A 19,589-nucleotide genomic window follows, 5' to 3' on the forward strand; every position below is an offset into this window, starting at 1 on the left:
GTTCCGGATGTAATTAATGCAAACTCGGCCAGGGCTACGGTGACATCATGGGCTAGGAAGGCGCGGGCGTCTATAAAGGACATTTGTGATGCAGCAACCTGGTCGCCTATACATACGTTCTCTAACCGCTACGCTTTATATGTCTCTACTGCCCACTGTGGGGATCACGCCTTGCATCGTGCCCTTGCTAAATAAACCAGATTACATTATTCTGCTTTGGTATGTCCCATTGTTATGGCCGCCATGGGGATCATAGAAGGAAGCAGCGATAACTAAAGTTCTTAGAGATCCCATGGCAGCCATCAGATCACCCTCTCCTTGTAGTGTTTCTCCAGGGACCTAAATACAGAGGAGGGGGTGGGGTAAGAGATTAGGGCAGTGACAGAGGAGGGGGCGGGATAAGAGATTAGGGCAGTGACAGAGGAGGGGGCGGGATAAGAGATTAGGGCAGTGACAGAGGAGGGGCGGGATAAGAGATTAGGGCAGTGACAGAGGAGGGTGAGCGATAAGAGATGAGGGCAGTGACAGAGGAGGGGGCAGGATAAGAGATCAGGGGCAGTGACAGGAGCGAGCGGGATAAGAGATTAGGGGCAGTGACAGAGGAGGGGGCGGGATAAGAGATTAGGGCAGTGACAGAGGAGGGGGCGGGATAAAAGATTAGTGCAGGGACAGAGGAGGGGGTGGGATAAGAGATTAGCGCAGGGACAGAGGAGGGGGTGGGATAAGAGATGAGGGCAGTGACAGAAGAGGGGGTGGGATAAGAGATGAGGGCAGTGACAGAGGAGGGGGTGGGATAAGAGATTAGGGGCAGTGACAGAGGAGGGGGCGGGATAAGAGATTAGGGCAGTGACAGAGGAGGGGGCGGCATAAGAGATTAGGGCAGTAACAGAGGAGGGGGCGGGATAAGAGATGAGGGCAGTGACAGAGGAGGGGGCGGGATAAGAGATGAGGGCAGTGACAGAGGAGGGGGCGGGATAAGAGATCAGGGGCAGTGACAGGAGCGAGCGGGATAAGAGATGAGGGCAGTGACAGAGGAGGGGGCGGGATAAGAGATGAGGGCAGTGACAGAGGAGGGGGCGGGATAAGAGATTAGCACAGGGACAGAGGAGGGGGTGGGATAAGAGATGAGGGCAGTGACAGAGGAGGGGGTGGGATAAGAGATGAGGGCAGTGACAGAGGAGGAGGTGGGATAAGAGATGAGGGCAGTGACAGAGGAGGGGGACGGGATAAGAAATCAGGGCAGTGACAGAAGGGGGCGGGATAAGAAATCAGGGCAGTGACAGAAGGGGGCGGGATAAGAGATTAGGGCAGTGACAGAGAAGGGGGCGGGATAAGAGATCAGGGCAGTGACAGAGAAGGGGGCGGGATAAGAGATCAGGTCAGTGACAGAGAAGGGGGTGGGATAAGAGAATAGGGGCAGTGACAGAGGAGAAAGCGGGATAAGAAATCAGGGCAGTGACAGAGAAGGGGGCGGGATAAGAGAATAGGGGCAGTGACAGAGGAGTGGGCGGGATAAGAAATAAGGGCAGTGACAGAGAAGGGGGCGGGATAAGATATTAGGGCAGTGACAGAGAAGAGGGCGGGATAAGAGATTGATGCAGTGACTGCACATATGCAGCTCTTTGTCATTTTTCAAACACCACCCATAACATGGCAGTTAGGATCTGATTGGCTGGTACTATACCACTCCCCTTATTTTACTCACCTGTGCTGATACCTGTAGGGATCTCCTCCTCCTTACACGGCTGATCTCCCCTCACATACGTCTCCTCTTCTCCTTCTAGGTTCTCCTCTTTAATATTAGTCAGAGCTTCCTCCTATTACCCCACAATACAATGAGATACAGGAGTAATGGTCAGTAATGCAGAATACACAGAAGTCTATCAGTAATACGCACACAGCCGCTGTACAGCAGGAAGTCACTGGTGTGTGATGGGAGCTAATCTCTATCTATGTGATACATGTATGATCTGTGCACATAACACGGGTCTATGTTACACATAATTACTATGTACAGGCTTTAGTACAGGGGACATTGGTTTGCAGATTGGGGAAGGTTTGGTTATCCTTGCCTCCCCACTGCCTCCAATCCATTCTCATCATACAGCCTTCCCTTTACTCATCCGTAAGGGGAATATTCTATTATCCATGATGCCAATATGGGTGATGAAAACAAACTACTGTCAGAAACGCATTGGCGATGCAGGTGGACGCTGTATTCTTGGGGAGAAATTCACTAAGATGGGAGTTCACAAGGGATATGGCTATTGGCAACCAACGTCCCTCTGTTAATGACAGAGATAAGAGTGATGTCACTATGACGCTCCCAGACCCCCTCACCTCCCCAGTCAGGTCCCTGTGTCAGTAATAGAGATAAGAGTGATGTCACTGTGATGCTCCCAGACCCCCCTCACCTCCCCGGTCAGGTCCCTGTGTCAGTAATAGAGATAAGAGTGACGTCACTGTGACGCTCCCAGACCCCCTCACCTCCCCAGTCAGGTCCCTGTGTTAGTAATAGAGATAAGAGTGATGTCACTGTGACGCTCCCAGACCCCCTCACCTCCCCAGTCAGGTCCCTGTGTCAGTAATAGAGATAAGAGTGATGTCACTGTGACGCACCCAGACCCCCCTCACCTCCCCAGTCAGGTCCCTGTGTCAGTAATAGAGATAAGAGTGATGTCACTGTGACGCACCCAGGCCCCCTCACCTCCCCAGTCAGGTCCCTGTGTCAGTAATAGAGATAAGAGTGATGTCACTGTGACACTCCCAGACCCCCTCACCTCCCCAGTCAGGTCCCTGTGTTAGTAATAGAGATAAGAGTGATGTCACTGTGACGCTCCCAGACCCCCCTCACCTCCCCGGTCAGGTCCCTGTGTCAGTAATAGAGATAAGAGTGACGTCACTGTGATGCTCCCAGACCCCCTCACCTCCCCAGTCAGGTCCCTGTGTCAGTAATAGAGATAAGAGTGATGTCACTGTGACGCTCCCAGACCACCTTACCTCCCCAGTCAGGTCCCTGTGTTAGTAATAGAGATAAGAGTGATGTCACTGTGACGCTCCCAGACCCCCTCACCTCCCCGGTCAGGTCCCTGTGTCAGTAATAGAGATAAGAGTGATGTCACATGTGACCTCTGACCTTGTATATTACCGTTTCCATGATGGCGTCTCTACAGTCCTCTGTGTAACGTCTCTGTGCGCGTCTCGCAGCGTAATCCCTCTGCCAATAGGGGAGAATAAACACACATGTAACCGGAAGTAAAAGAACAGAGCCGTAGCACCATTAGGATTAATAACATATGTACCAATAATTACCCCAAATTACGGGACATAAATGTAAACAAGTTATTGTACACAAACTCCCTATTGCATACCTCCCAACATGACCCTCTCCAGGTGGGACACAATGCTCTGCTCCTGCACTTTCCTCTTAATCAATGACTGCCTATGGTGAAACACCTTTCTTAGCAATTTGATGATGGCAATCATACATTAAAAGGAAAGTCCAGGAGCAGAGCATTGTGTCCCACCTGGAGAGGGGCATGCTGGGAGGTATGCTTATTAGTCAGATCCATACCCTCCAACATGACCCATTGCATTCGGTACACAATGCTCTGCTCCTGGGCTTCCCTGGTATTGTAGGATTGCCAGCAGGGGGCAGGTGATGACAATCCTACATTACCAGGGACGTCCAGGAACAGAGCATTGTGTACTGTACATAATGCAATGGGTCAATCTACACACAATAGACACAGCTGTATCCTGTATCTTCCTTCCCATCCACCGCACCCAGACCATCCTCATCCTCACACCCCGCCATGCTCACCCCCAGTGCCGCCTCTCCCCCCGCCTCCCGGCAGCCGCTCCCCGGGGCTCTGACTCACACACACTGGGCACCGCGGCTGCTTTCCTCTGCCGGAGACTACAGGAAAATGGCCGCCGTTGGTTGACATAAAGTCTGCACTGGGCTGAGTAACAGAAAGTGACGACATTTCGTTATTAGCGTTTCGGTTACTAGAGTAATAAACTGTACAGTTTCAAGTGTCCTCACTGAGAACTAGCGGCGGCCATTTTCCTGTAGTCTCCGGCAGAGGACAGCAACAGCGGCGGTGCCCAGTGTGTGTGTGAGTCAGAGCCCCGGGGAGCGGCTGCCGGCGGGGGGAGAGGCGGCACTGGGGGTGAGCATGGCGGGGTGTGATGATGAGGATGGTCTGGGTGCGGTGGATGGGAAGGAAGATATAGGATACAGCTGTGTCTATATGTGTGTAGATTGGAGTTCCATCGATAGTGGTGAGCCTTAGATTTCCACCATCGATGGTAAACCCGATGTTTTGATATTTATCTAATATTAAGGGCTGATCTCATGGCAGCTTCCTTCCCCCCCAGCAGTGTGTATGTGCTGATGGTGCATGGGATCCAGTGGGATCCTATATCTGACCAATCAGGGCTTGCAAAACATATAAATACCCCGGAATGTAACGTGCGCACTCTCCGTACAGGATGATGGGTCTCTGTGTACAAAACGCGTCAGGATGGCGCCAAACCGCTAATACCAGAACCCCCCGCGCTTCCTAATCCCACCGCAGCGCCCACACCTGGTGCCAGGCTGCTATTGGTCACCTCCCCTGCTATCACTATGTGTGTGTGTGTATTATGTATGTAGTTTGTATACAATAACTTGTTTACAGTTATGTCCTGTAATTTGGGGTAATTATTGGTACATACGTTATTAATCCTAATGGGGGTATCTGTAGTATTATTACATCCTCACTGGACGCTAGCGCCGGCCATAGTCCCTCTACCCCACTACAGAATGCAGCGTGGGGTGGTCGTGTTCCCGGTATTAGGGGACTTTGTGCTGCTTATTGTCACTTTATGCACATTGTGCTACGGCTCCGTTCTTTTGCTTCCGTTTACATGTGTGTTTATTCTCCCCTATTGGCAGAGGGATTACGCTGCGAGACGCACACAAGACGGTACATAGAGGACTGTAGAGATGCCATCATGGAAACGGTAATATACTAGGTCAGAGGTCACATGTGACATCACACTTATCTCTATTACTGACACAGGGACCAGACTGGGGAGGTGAGGGGGTCTGGGAGTGTCACAGTGACATCACTCTTATCTATTCCTAACACAGGGACCTGACCGGGGAGGTGAGGGGGTCTGGGAGTGTCACAGTGACGTCACTCTTATCTCTATTACTGACACAGGGACCTGACCGGGGAGGTGAGGGGATCTGGGAGTGTCACAGTGACATCACTCTTATCTCTATTACTGACACAGGGACCTGACCGGGGAGGTGAGGGGGTCTGGGAGCGTCACAGTGACATCACTCTTATCTCTATTACTAATACAGGAACCTAGGTTGCCCATAGCAATATCCCTTGTGAACACCCATCTTAGTACATTTCCCCCCAGGCTGTACGGCGACCACCTGCATCACCAATGCGTTACTGACAGTAGTTTGTTTCCATCATCCAAATCGGCATCATGGATAATAGAATATCCCCCTTACAGATGAGTAAAGGGAAGGCTGTATGATGAGGAGGGATAGGAGGCACCGGGGAGACAAGGATAACACTACGGGACATGTTAGCAGGGGCAAGCAGAGGACCCACGAGACATCCCAGATGGCTGAATCAAAGGCTCACTGGAACCTGCACCGATGTTGGGAGGTCACGCACTAGATCTAGGTCACGCTACACGTCGTCCACTCCACCCGACATCACATATCAGAGAGTCAGGATCCCCGGGGTCTGTTGGTGGTGGATGATGGAAGGTCCGGTAGTAAAACTGCCACTGGTCCCCGTACAAGGAATCACGCTGATGGATATATGGCGGTCATGTAGGTCCTCCACGCCGATGGTCGTACTCCGGGGGATATAATCCCCGAGGTGACAGCGCTCCCCGGGGCAGGTGCCTACCACAGGGGAGCACAGGCATGTGATCCCTGGTGCTGTAGCTGGGATAGGACCGAGGGTGGCAGCAGGTAGGACCTAGGCCTAAGTAATAACCAGACACAGGGAAATACCATCTCTTCCCCAATCTGCAAACCAATGTCCCCTGTACTAAAGCCTGTACATAGTAATTATGTGTAACATAGACCCGTGTTCTGTGCACAGATCATACATGACATTGCACATGTATCACATAGATAGAGATTAGCTCCCATCACACACCAGTGACTTCCTGCTGTACAGCGGCTGTGTGCGTCTTACTGATAGACTTCTGTGTATTCTGCATTACTGACCATTACTCCTGTATCTCATTGTATTGTGGGGTAATAGGAGGAAGCTCTGACTAATATTAAAGAGGAGAACCTAGAAGGAGAAGAGGAGACGTATGTGAGGGGAGATCAGCCGTGTAAGGAGGAGGAGATCCCTACAGATATCAGCACAGGTGAGTAATATAAGGGGAGTGGTGTAGTACCAGCCAATCAGCTCCTAGCTGCCATGTTATGGGCTGTGTTTGAAAAATGATAGGAGCTGATTGGTTGCTCTCCAATGCTTAGTACATCTACCCCTACGTATACAAAGAGCTGCATATGTGCAGTCACTGCATCAGTCTCTTATCCCGCCCCCTCCTCTGTCACTGCCCTAATCTCTTATCCCGCCCCCTCCTCTGTCACTGCCCCTAATCTCTTATCCCGCCCCCTCCTCTGTCACTGCCCCTAATCTCTTATCCCGCCCCCTCCTCTGTCACTGCCCTAATCTCTTATCCCGGCCCCTCCCCTGTCACTGCCCTAATCTCTTATCCCGCCCCCTCCTCTGTCACTGCCCTAATCTCTTATCCCGCCCCCTCCTCTGTCACTGCCCTAATTTCTTATCCCGCCCCCTCCTCTGTCACTGCCCTAATCTCTCATCCCGCCCCCTCCTCTGTCACTGCCCTAATCTCTTATCCCGCCCCCTCCTCTGTCACTGCCATAATCTCTTATCCCGCCCCCTCCTCTGTCACTGCCCTAATCTCTTATCCCACCCCCTCCCCTGTCACTGCCCTAATCTCTTATCCCGCCCCCTCCCCTGTCACTGCCCCTCATCTCTTATCCCGCCCCCTCCTCTGTCACTGCCCCTCATCTCTTATCCCGCCCCCTCCTCTGTCAATGCCCCTCATCTCTTATCCCGCCCCCTCCTCTGTCACTGTCCTAATCTCTTATCCCGCCCCCTCCTCTGTCACTGCCCTAATCTCTTATCCCGCACCCTCCTCTGTCACTGTCCTAATCTCTTATCCTGACCCCTTTTCTGTCATAATAAACTAATATGGGAGACGTATCTGCCCAAGAGCCATAACGTACTGTATATTACTTTATATTCTGCCTATTAGTCATTAGTCAGTGAGAGACTTATTGCTGCTTATGTGTCCGGCTGCACAACTTCACTTGCTATGGGCTGCCTGCTGCAGCTGTTTTAGAGTTGGTTAGGATTTGTTTTTTTATTAAGATTTTCTTAGCTAGTGCAGGTTACAGTGTGAGGCTTCCTGGGGAATCTTCTTTACACTGTGAAAGCACGGCAGAGGCTGACAGAAGCCCTATCTGGTCAGATTTCTGTGTGCTGGGGAGATAGAGCTGCTTTCTCCCAGCTGGCAAGGGGCGGGCATCCAGATCCCGTTTTGGTGCCTTTGCAAAGAAACAGTCTCCCAAGGCGCAGGATAAATCCTCACTATGACAGGGAGGAGGCTCCCCGTTCTGGGACCAGATTGCGGGGTCGACTTCTGCAGTCAGGCTTCCCGGTCCTCTCAGGATCCTTGGGTACAGTCTGTGATCTCACAGGGTTACAGGATCAATCTCAAGGGGGACCCACCCAGTCGCTTTATACCTTTACCCTGGGAAACATGCATGAGACAGGCCCTTATGGGGGTAGTGGCTTTCAGAATCCCATCTCACAAGCATACATGCGCAAGAAACATTTCAGAATCCCATCTCACTGGCATACATGCGCAAGAGACATTTCAGAATCCCATCTCACTGGCATACATGCGCAAGAGACATTTCAGAATCCCATCTCACAAGCATACGTGCGCAAGAAACATTTCAGAATCCCATCTCACTGGCATACATGCGCAAGAGACATTTCAGAATCCCATCTCACAAGCATACGTGCGCAAGAAACATTTCAGAATCCCATCTCACAAGCATACGTGCGCAAGGAACATTTCAGAATCCCATCTCACAAGCATACGTGCGCAAGAAACATTTCAGAATCCCATCTCACAAGCATACGTGCGCAAGAAACATTTCAGAATCCCATCTCACAAGCATACGTGCGCAAGAAACATTCCAGAATCCCATCTAATAAGCATCTGTGCGCAAGAAACATTTCAGAATCCCATCTCACAAGCATACGTGCGCAGGGAACATTTCAGAATCCCATCTCACAAGCATACGTGCGCAAGAAACATTCCAGAATCCCATCTAACAAGCATACGTGCGCAAGAAACATTTCAGAATCCCATCTCACAGGCATACGTGCGCAAGGAACATTTAAGAATCCCATCTCACTAGCATACGTGCGCAAGAGACATTTCAGAATCCCATCTAACAAGCATACGTGCGCAAGAAACATTTCAGAATCCCATCTCACAGGCATACGTGTGCAAGAGACATTTCAGAATCCCATCTCACTAGCATACGTGCGCAAGAGACATTTCAGAATCCCATCTCACAAGCATACGTGCGCAAGGAACATTTCAGAATCCCATCTCACAAGCATATGTGCGCAAGGAACATTTCAGAATCCCATCTCACAAGCATACGTGCGCAAGAAACATTTCAGACTCCCATCTCACATGCATACGTGCGCAAGGAACATTTCAGAATCCCATCTTACAAGCATACGTGCGCAAGAAACATTTCAGAATCCCATCTCACAAGCATACGTGCGCAAGAAACATTTCAGAATCCCATCTCACAGGCATACATGCGCAAGGAACATTTCAGAATCCCATCTCACAGGCATACGTGCGCAAGGAACTGTTGCACGCCGCCGTCCGGGGATCCCTGCACCCGGACGGACGGCGAGTGCAGCGTCATCTGACGCGGCGGATGCAGCGTCATCTGACGCGGCGGGGGACGTTGCCGGGCAGCGTCCCAAGCCTCACTCTGAGGCTAAGCATCGGGGCGTTGCTAGGCAACGTCCCCGAACTTCCGCCCGGCGGCCTGGAACGCGCACGCCTGACGTCAGTCAGGCGGCGCGAAGTTTAAATAAATAGCCGGCGTCTGCTGGGCACAGACGCCGGTTATAGCTGTATTGCTCCCCAGCAGTCTGCTGTACACTCCGGTCCCCTAGGTGCGTGCTTCTAGATTCCCTGGCTGTGGTTCTTCACTGCAGCCTTCCTGGATCTCCCAGCCTGTCAGCCTTGGTCCTCCTGTGGATCGGATTGTTCCTGCTTGTCCCTGGTCTCCTCTGCTGAATTCCATCCTCAGCCTGTGAGCCTGCATCGGACCCACTTTCTCCATCGTCCGTGGGTCACGTAAGTGCTCCAGTGGAGCCCAGGTCTTTTCCTTCTTGGTTCTCTGGCCCTCCGAGGCCGAGCCCCTCCGTGGGATTACCTTTGGTTAATTGTCATTTGCCTCTTTGTCCCCGTCTTTCTATATATGTTCCCTTGCCCCCGTCAGTCTTTAGTATTCTGTTTAGGCAGGAGTGTCGCCTCTTCGTCCAGGTCCCTGCTTTGGGAGTTACGGTCCCGCTGGTGTGTTGTCGGGGACTCCCTTCTATCCGCTGGTGTCTGCGACTTGGTCGCACTCCCCGTCTTGGCCTGGTGCCGGCAGTTAGGGGCCTTTTTCCAGTTAGGTCCATTAGTCAGCTTATCCTCTTGAGATACCCCGTGGCGATCGCTTACCCCTTGCCATCACATAAGACCTGGCTGCATCGGGGTCAGAGCGGGCTTAACTCGCTCCTTCGGACGCGGCGGCCACAGGTGAAGCCTAGCTCCGCAGGGGTTTGCCATCTGCCTCGGGGACTCAACAGAGAGAGTGTAGGAACCGCTGTGGCCGTCCTAACCGGCGGTCCCGGCTGCGGGCTCACGCCTGATTACCTCGCCCTCTGGAACCCGTTGTTACTTCCTGCGCTCAGGCCAGGGCATCGTAACAGGAACATTTCAGAATCCCATCTCACAAGCATACGTGCGTAAGAAACATTTCAGAATCCCATCTCACAAGCATACGTGCGCAAGAAACATTTCAGAATCCCATCTCACAAGCAGACACCGTAGCACATGTTTCATTATGAACCAAACACTTATAGTTGTTCATAGTTAAAAAAAAAAATTGGGGGGGGGTTTAATTCCATTTCCACGGTTTGCACTTGTGCACACCTATTTGGCACGGTTTTCCTGTTGCTGCTGCAACGCAGTTTTGCTAATTAATTACTTATTGCGAAAATTTGCTGGGTATAAATATCTGCCACCACCCGTGTCTCATTGCTGCTTCAATGTCATCCTGTTCAGATCCGGAGACCATTGAGGCAGGCTTGGCCGGCATCACAGCCCGTGTGCATGAACACGCAGATAGGCGCAGGAGGGAGAAAGAGCAAGCTTCGACCTCACGGACATCACAAAATGTTGCCACATCAGCAGCATCTGGCTCACAACTGGAGACTGGTGGAGTGGCAGGCCCTGGCAATACGGCATGCTCTTCGGGAACTAATGTTGGTAGCCAGGAGACGCAGGGGAAAGTCCGAAATGCTTCATTCACCAAACAAGAACTGGAGGTGTTGGTTCCTAGAGCACGGGACCTGATCGAATTTGCCCCAAAAAAGATTGGTTCGACGGTGAAGGAGAGAATTTGGACACAGATTACGGAAGAAATCAATAAAGTGTCTCCAGAGACTCGGGATTGGAAGCATGTACGCCGAAGGCAAGTGCATGTGTGATTTTTACATGTTGTATTAGTTGTGAAGTAACAGATTAGCATTTTGGACACAACATAACCTGTCACTTTGGTTAACACTTATTACACCTACCGAAGTGTGTATGTTGCTACGGAATAACAGCATAGTGCCAGATGTGGGATGAAATTGGTAACAAAGTCAATGTATGTACCCAGTGTATATGTTTCTGGTGTCACACTTCAAACGTTGTAATGTCCGGGCTGTGACCGTGTTTAATGTTTGTGCTTAAATTATTCGAACATCCTATATACCTTCTGATTTAGGTTTATATTGAAGGTAGGATTTAGCAAAATGTTTAAAACTACACCCCCCCCAAAATACTTGCTACACTTGTATATGTGTATATCTTCATGTGTATTATTTGTCGCCAATCATTGGGAGGCTTTTGGGATTCCAAATTATATTGAGTGAATATTGTAACTCCATGTTTTATTTTCATTGCAAAGTATAGTATATGTAAATATAATTGTGATTTTTTTTTTTTTAACATAATTTTATTCAATCCACATTTTCAGGTGGCAAGACTACAAGTCCAGACTCAAGCAAAAACTTTCAGATCGCTGGAAATTCAGCCAATCCACCGGGGGTGGCGCATTCCCCCAACATCTGGAGTTGTCCACCCTGGATCTCATTGCAGAAACCTGCATTGCAGTGGAGGAGGATGGTGTGGCAACTACTACGGATAGTGAGCTCCTGGTGGAGGAGTTGTCTGCGGAGCTTCCAGGTAAAAACAAAAATGTTTGTGCAAATGATCGATATGAAGATCCAACGTCCACTGGAAGTGATGACCATACACCACAGAGGGATAATTCAATGAGAGTGTATGAATGAGGCGCTCAAGTGGAAAGAGGTACCATACATCCCTGGCAGGGGATGGCCGACTCCTCTTCTCCGCCTCTGAACACATTGATAAGTGCCCAGTGGATCTGTAATCCTTCTAAGACGTTCAGGTCTCAATAGCCAATGTTGGTTGTATAAAGCAAAGGAGATAAACTGAACACAGTGTAACACTATTTAATAAGAACGCAGTTCAAACGAAACAAACATACAGGCAAGTATGGTAAATTGCAGGTAAAACAAAATGTCCAGAATGGAGGAGCTAATTACTAGAGCAGGTGGAGAACGGAGATGGAAAACATTTCTCAAATAGCGCTTGAAGTGTTATACTGGTATTCCCTCCAAAGTTCTAGCCGGGTCTGGAAACAAAGTCCTCACTTTCTGGATGTGCAAAGAAACAGGCCCCAACGCGTTTCAATACTCGCTAGGTTCTTTATCAATGAGAGAGGTGCTTCATGTCTCCGGCCACAAAGGTCCCTCTATTTATGGGACTACTATCTAAAAAAGGGGTGGGTGTCTATTGAAGCAATTAACCAATCAGGACCTCCCCACTTCTGGATTTTTGTATTGCCCAACGTCTGGTTACACGATCAGTATAAAAATAAACACAAAGTTTGCAATAGGCGCGGAAGATGTTCTAAGCTGGGGATTCCTATATGATGGGTGCCATCAGACAGATGGATATATTCAATGCTGGGGACGAGCTGTGACAGCGAGCAGGGCTGCCTGCTCGTTGTCACAGCCGCCCCATCCGTATTCTACTGCCCCAGCATACGCCAATTCCCCATCGCTCTGTTTGTGGATCAAGCGGGAATCTGTGTATGCAGCCGCAGAAGCAGCAAGACTCGCGGCTAAATGCAGCGGGCTCCCTGCATTAGCCGCGAGCCTTGCTATTTGGGGGAATCGATTCCCCCTGGAATATTGAATATGGGGAGCAGTCGGCGGGGGGTTAAACAGCGAGGGTCGTCGATTTTTGGCCACATTGAATATGGCCCAGAACTCAGACAGATGTGTCATTTCGGCGGCTCCATCTCATGATGCCGTCGGTCTCTGCCCCACTTCCGGCAACAGATTCTTGGGGAGGGCGCCGCACTTCTGATTTCGGGCAGACGTTGTTGGCAGAACGTCATTTGCCTCTTTTCCGGTCAGGAATAAGCACCCTTTTGGCCCCACTTCCGATTTCGTGAATAATAGGGATATAAATAGACGCAGTAGTTCATTCCAGCAATTTGCGACTATCGTACATAAAGAAACAGAAATAGAACAAGTAGGGTATCCACCGTTGTGCGCTAATCCTAATCAGAGATCAGCTGCTCATCCGATAAGACTCTCCTGTTAGTGAGAGCCTGTGTACACAAGGAAAGAATGGGGATTGTCGGATTGCGCTATAACCAATACCACCTAGCCAGTCAGTACAGTTATTCCATCAACATGATATAACTATCACATTTGATTTCGAAGTTCTCTTGTCCGTTTTTGGAATAAGACGTAGACTTCGTTCAGACAACTAATTATTTAAAACCAACCCAACGCGTTTCATCAAAAGGACTTCATCAGGGGCGTGGCTACAGGTGGAACAAAAAGAAGAAAAGGGGCGTACTTTAAGAATCATAATACACAGTGCAAAATGTATATCAAATATATGGTGTACATACCGAGATTAGACAGCAAGGTCTGTACAGCGAAGAGTGTTCATAAAACACTTAAAATCTATCTATCTAAAAATCTATAAAGATACAAGATCATGTAGTTCAGAGGATAAGAAAGCGAAAGATGGCATACAATGCAAAATGATAGCTACATATAAAGTTTCTCACCTACCAATCACTGGTCACCTTTATTAAATGACTCTAGATAGGAATGGAGTCCTTAACTAATCTAAAATGGGATATAGTTTCTCTTAATTCCCATAAACATATTCAATTATAATGGAGGAAATATAGATCCAAGAAACAATAAGGGAAAATGACCACCTACCGTATTTAACATATCAGAGATAGGCTCCACCCACTTATGAAAATTCTATAGGGTAAAACAATTCTCCATTTAAAAAACAGTCACCCAAATGGATGGTGCACCTATGGAGATGATCATATAATCCTATTGTGAGGTATACAGTAACACTATTTTTCACATACGGCGATCATTTGTTTCCCATAAAACGGAAAAGTAAAAGGACATATTTCTTCCTAGTTATTTATTATCCGTATCCCAAAAGTGGAAAAAAAAATAGTAGTGCATGACCCCTATAATGTGTAGATCCAAATACAATTTACATAAACCACATATATTCAAAACCGTATACTACTATCAGTATTTAATGGATGCATAGAATGGATACCGAATATATTCCCATATTAAAAATTTACAAACACAGATCAATATGTACCTCACAGGTAAACACTTCCCACAGTGTGATGCGATATCCTTACACTTCCGCTGGCTGAGAGAGAATTACTATGATTTATATAGGGGAGTGAGAGGTAGTCACTTCTGTTTTCCATATAAGTGTAAAAAGTTACTCTAGACCCTATTTATACATTATGTAATCACATGGGCATAATATTTAAACTGTAGGGGTTCAATCCGGAGAATTTCACTCCTTACGCCAAGGGCTTTGTGCATTCCACCTGTTCTGGTCCCCACTAGATTACTTAGTTTCTTCATCAGTTTCATAGGATTTGTTCTAATTTTACGATAAGTACCGTCGTCTTCCAGATGTTAGTTCATATCATTAATGTACCACTCTTTGTCTAAGATGGCGATACATCCGCCTTTGTCCGCGGGTTTTGTAATAATATCTTTATTACTTCCCAAGTGCTTGTCATTCCTCAAAACTAAGATTATTTTTGGTTTATTTGGTCATGAATGAATTGATGTTCTCTAATACTAGTGCACTAAAAGTTTCAATAAAATTACATTTAATATAGGAAGGGTAAAATATGGATTTCGGCTTAAAACAACTGGTTCGGGAATGTGAATGGCGGGATTCTCTGGTTCGGTTTCCTTTGTTAGAAAGAATTTTTTAATAGTTTCCTTATAAATTTTTAAACGTCTATAAAGCTCTATAATGTGTGGCAATTCTTCCCCACGCATTGAAAAAGCCAGGGGTAGATAGAAGAACAATCCTAGAACCCAAATGCCAGGAGAATAGAAAAGATTTTAATTGGGCCTTTATATTCAAATTAACTCGGAAACATACAATCACTCTCTAATGGACAAAACCATATGCACTGCAGGTGGGGCTGATGTAACATGTGCAGAGAGAGTTAGATTTGGGTGTTATTTTGTTTCTGTGCAGGGTAAATACTGGCTGCTTTTATTTTTACACTGCGATATAGATATCAGTTTGAAGTACACCCCCCACCCAAATCTAACTCACTGCATATGTTACACCAGCCCCACCTGCAGTGCATGTGGTTTTGTCCATTAGAGAGTGATTGTGCCTTTCCGAGTGAATCCGAATGACCCCCTATGTTTGGTTTTATCTCCTTTGTTTTATACAACCTATATTGGCTGTTGAGACTTCAATGTCTTAGAAGGATTACAGATCCACCGGGCACTTATCAGTCGGTTCAGAGGTGGAGAAGAGAAGTAGCCCATCCCCCTGCCAGGGATGTATGGTACCTCTTCCATTGAGCTCCGGTGAAGGGAGTACACCTAGGTGCATCTTGATACACTCTCCTCATTGGAAAAATGTGTTTGTATTTGTCTTCCAAAGTTAAAATGTTTCAGATGCTGTTTTTCTTTTCCAGAAGTCAAGGTTGAGGCCCACAACAGCCCACCACCTGCACAGGGGGAGGAGAATGTGGGAGACCTTCCCTCCTACCTTCATCCCACATCTCCATCCTTTATGGAGATGACCCTCCAGCTCCTGCGGGAAATTTGGCAGCAGGGGGTGGATTCTTCAGAAGTGCAGCATGATCTCTTGGCTGCACAAACCCGGATTGCGGTGGCTAACGAAAATATTCACCACGAGATGGTGCAGCAAAACAACATCTTAAGAGAACTTCTCACAGTGCTCAGACCACCACATATCTCCCATGCTGCATCACCGCTACCACCACCACCATCCCCTGCTGCCCAAACTCCTGCTGATCCTGACCCTTCAGGCCCACATGCAATGCCACCAACCCGCAGATCCTCAAGGTCGGAAAAGGGGGGAAAGACTAAAAGAAGCCGCAGAAAGTGAGTTCTGCTGGATTCACTTTATTGACTTTTTCCGTAATTTGTATCCAAGTTCTCTCCTTTTAGTGTTGGACCATCTTCAGGGGCAGAAATTTGACCAGCTCCCGTGCTCTAGGATCCAACAACTCCAGTTCCTGTTCGCTGAATAGAGTACTTGGGACTTTGCCCTGCGCCTGCCGGCCACCAACATTACCCCGATGAGCATGCAGTATTGCCAGGGCCTGCCACTCCACCAGTAACCTGTTGTGAGCCAGATGCTGCTGATGTCTGCGGGGGTTTTTAGTTGTTATTTATAGGTTGATTTTGACCACAACACTAATACGGCCAAGTGGATTTGGTTGTGAACATTTACAGAAGTTGTACATAGAAAGAAGAAGACATGTCGGCATAGAGGAGGTGTTGGCCAACCACATCCAATGACAATAGCGTAATACATAAGGTATTCATCCCTCTCCATGAGTCCCTAGACTAGACTTGTGTGTAGTTATACTGCCAAACATAGGGCATATAAGTCACATGTTTTGAGACACAACCGTGGTGTAGGAAGGCAGGATAACACAGATGTGTGTAGTGTGAGCACCCAATCACGGTTGTGTTTGTTCACAACTGTGACAGGTGACACATGTCGACTTGGTGTAATTTATTAAAATGCATATGAACACTGGGTTGACAAGCTGATTGGGTGATGGTACATAAGGCATTAAAAAGACTTACAGTATGCAAGTGTTACTTGAACAAAAGAAACATATATTGTTGCAGTGACAGTGTATAGGTTTAAGATGTTTTGCACAAGGATTGATCGTCATTACATTGATTTAGCAGTCAGGTTTCCAAATTAAAGTGTCAACATGCACACGGCATCTGTTAGTGTTGCGAATTATATTAAGGTGTTATAAATACGCACACACACACATATATATATATATAGGGACACAGTACCCCAACTGCGCTTCTACAAATGTATGGCAGCAACTCTGAGGGGCCCTCTGTTAGACAGGACCCGGGATAGAGATAGAAAGAGATAGATTCTCAGAATGCGCCCTTCTCACAGTACTGGTAACAGGACAGTTTTTTTGTCCAATATACAACAAAATTATAATAACAACTTATGACTATAAAATTTTGACAATAAAAATTCTTTATTAAAAGATGTCTTCTCAGTGGTGGTATAAGCCCAACGCGTTTCGTCAACAACTTGACTTCATCAGGGGCATTTGACAGCAGAACAATACATAGGAATTTCACACCGAAATAGGTTCCTTTAGTAAGGCTCATATACAGCAGACATTTCTCATATGGTGATGATAATTTCAGCAATAGGATCGCTGAATATTATTATGAAAAATATCCTATGTGGAAATGGTGTCCACTGATCCTCCTATAATTGCCAATAAATTCTGAGGGAGATTTGGTGACCCCATGGACAATGTAGAGGAATTGGCACCAATTGATATTTTATAAAGTGGTGGCAAAACCGGATGTGAACTCCTGGATTCCAATCACTGTATATATATGAGACAGATACAGATGGAGCGCTTTCTAAATACATCCCCAGCCCTGGCCAGATCCCATCCGCTGGCGAGAGCTAGCAAAGAGGCACCTCCATCTGAAAGAGTATGCGTGAGCGTCTCACATGCCCGCATGTCCTCGGCGGTGGGCGGCAGAATCCCTGCCCGTCTCTGCTTCAGGGAGATGGGCAGGGTTAGGGGGGGGGGTGAGGAGGCGGCGGAGAGCTCCGTCGGAACGGGGCATGCGAACGTCTGATACTCACGTGCCTCCGCCTTCCAGCAAATGGCGAAGACAGGCGTCTCCCAGCCCCCGGCTGAATAAGAGGCGCTACATCTGTATGAAGCATGAAACGGAGAAATGATTAAACTGCAATAGTGTGCTTTCCGTTGCCCTGCATTTAGTTGATGTGGTTAGTTAATTGATTAATCAGAACAATTAGTATGGTGAGTATTGTGTGCAGGTGCATGTATTATTGCTATTGTGGCTGCGAATGTTGGTCCACTAAGCTCCGGCCCTGTGAGACCGGAGTCACTTTTTTCTTGTGAGTAAATTTCAGCTCGAGCACTGCTAGTATTTGTATAGTGTGGCAAGGCCAACACCCAACACTTGTGGTCAACTCCCCTTGTATACGCCCCAGTTTCTGCCCATTTCTGTCATTTTTTGAGGGCACGCCCACAGAAACACCGACTTCACGCCTACATTGGTAGGACATGTTCACAAGCGTATGTTTGTTCGCAAGGGTGTGCGCATGTAAGGTTTGTGGAACCTGTACAGTGCGAATGATGCGCATGCAAAATGCGCTCAGTGCGAATTTGTATCAGAATAAGGTATATATCCCGATTCAGAAGGAAAGCAGTAACCACTTTGGGTAGAAAGTTAGGACAAGTCCTATGTACCACCATATACGGAAACGTGTAAGTATGGTTCTTCCACAAGGCCTGTAACGCACTCTCCTCACAGACGTAATTGCTACTAGAAATACAATCTTCCAAGTCAGGAATTTGGGAGGAATTTCTAGTAACGGTTCAAATGGTTGTTTCATCAATGAGTTAAGAAATAGATTCAAGTTTGAAGGATCCACAATGGATTTGATGGGTGGACGCGTTCTTTTAATGGTCTTGCAGAAGGGAAAAATCACATCGCGTAGCATCGCATGCGATGTGATGCGATGTCATTTTTCACAGAAATTATGGACAGGAGTTGACATCATGTAAAATGCACCCCAAATGTCATTTTTCACACTGTACCACCCCCACTATCAACGCCAACCCAAAGTGTGGCGAGCGCAGCGAGCCACAGAGCCCGAAGCATGGCGAGTGCACGCGGATACCTTCACAGGTATCCGTGTCCCCTCGCGGGCTTCACAGGTATCCGTGTCCCCTCGCGGGCTTCACAGGTATCCGTGTCCCCTCGCGGGCTTCACAGGTATCCGTGTCCCCTCGCGGGCTTCACAGGTATCTGTGTCCCCTCGCGGGCTTCACAGGTATCCGTGTCCCCTCGCGGGCTTCACAGGTATCCGTGTCCGCTCGCCACACTTTCTATTCTCAACTCCACGCCGACGTGGGGGTATGAAAAGGTCATAGGACGCGTACCGCTGCGCTCGCCACGCTTCGGGTTGGCGTTGATAGTGGGGGTGGTACAGTGTGAAAAATGACATTTGGGGTGCATTTTACATGATGTCAACTCCTGTCCATAATTTCTGTGAAAAATGACATCGCATCACATCGCATGCGATGCTACGCGATGTGATTTTTCCCTGTACGATGCACATCGTGGGAGCCATGAAAGTACACAAGTACCGATAAATATTTAACAGACCTTTTAAAATGCATGAGAATAACGTCCTTTCCTTGTAAAATATTCTGAATTACTTGAATTGACACTTTGTGTAGTCTCCTCAAAGTTCCCTTCAATCTCAGTGCCTTTAGACATAATCCTGCTGGATCTGGATGGTACACTGGACCCTGACGTAGAAGGTCTGGAATGATGGGTAATGTCTAAGGTTCCTTCACTGCCAATTTCTAGCATGTCGCAAACCACGCTGTACTTGGCCAAAAGGGGAGGACCTCTATCACTTTTACTTGATCCTTTCTCATCTCTTTCAGGATGCGACATATCAGAGGAAAAGGGGGAAACATACCCTAGGTGACACTTCCAATTAATTGAAAA

At 47.9% G+C, this 19,589-nt stretch overlaps 3 protein-coding genes across 7 annotated transcripts in view; 1 reads left to right on the top strand and 2 right to left on the bottom strand.

Moving 5' to 3' along the window:
- The window catches only part of LOC146007363 (uncharacterized), a 45,224-nt gene extending 41,220 nt beyond the window's left edge, over positions 1-4,004 (bottom strand). The window contains 3 exon segments of the mRNA XM_083145711.1: positions 1,706-1,817; positions 3,137-3,217; positions 3,882-4,004. Coding sequence (XP_083001837.1) covers positions 1,706-1,817; positions 3,137-3,217; positions 3,882-3,989 — 301 coding nt within the window. The 5' untranslated portion in view covers positions 3,990-4,004.
- The window catches only part of LOC146009929 (uncharacterized), a 453,438-nt gene that overhangs the window by 405,198 nt on the left and 28,651 nt on the right, over positions 1-19,589 (bottom strand). The window lies entirely within an intron of this gene.
- On the top strand, positions 4,029-17,045 carry LOC146009980 (uncharacterized). The gene is made up of 6 exons (XM_083150689.1): positions 4,029-4,121; positions 4,943-5,010; positions 6,291-6,402; positions 10,444-10,852; positions 11,402-11,610; positions 15,479-17,045. The coding sequence occupies exons 2-6, from the start codon at positions 5,002-5,004 to the stop codon at positions 15,913-15,915; spliced, it is 1,176 nt and encodes a 391-aa protein (XP_083006815.1). The 5' UTR covers positions 4,029-4,121; positions 4,943-5,001; the 3' UTR covers positions 15,916-17,045.

The sequence above is a fragment of the Crinia signifera genome, chromosome 6 (genome assembly GCF_055691185.1).
Source record: "Crinia signifera chromosome 6, ASM5569118v1, whole genome shotgun sequence".
In the NCBI taxonomy this organism is placed as follows: domain Eukaryota; kingdom Metazoa; phylum Chordata; class Amphibia; order Anura; family Myobatrachidae; genus Crinia; species Crinia signifera.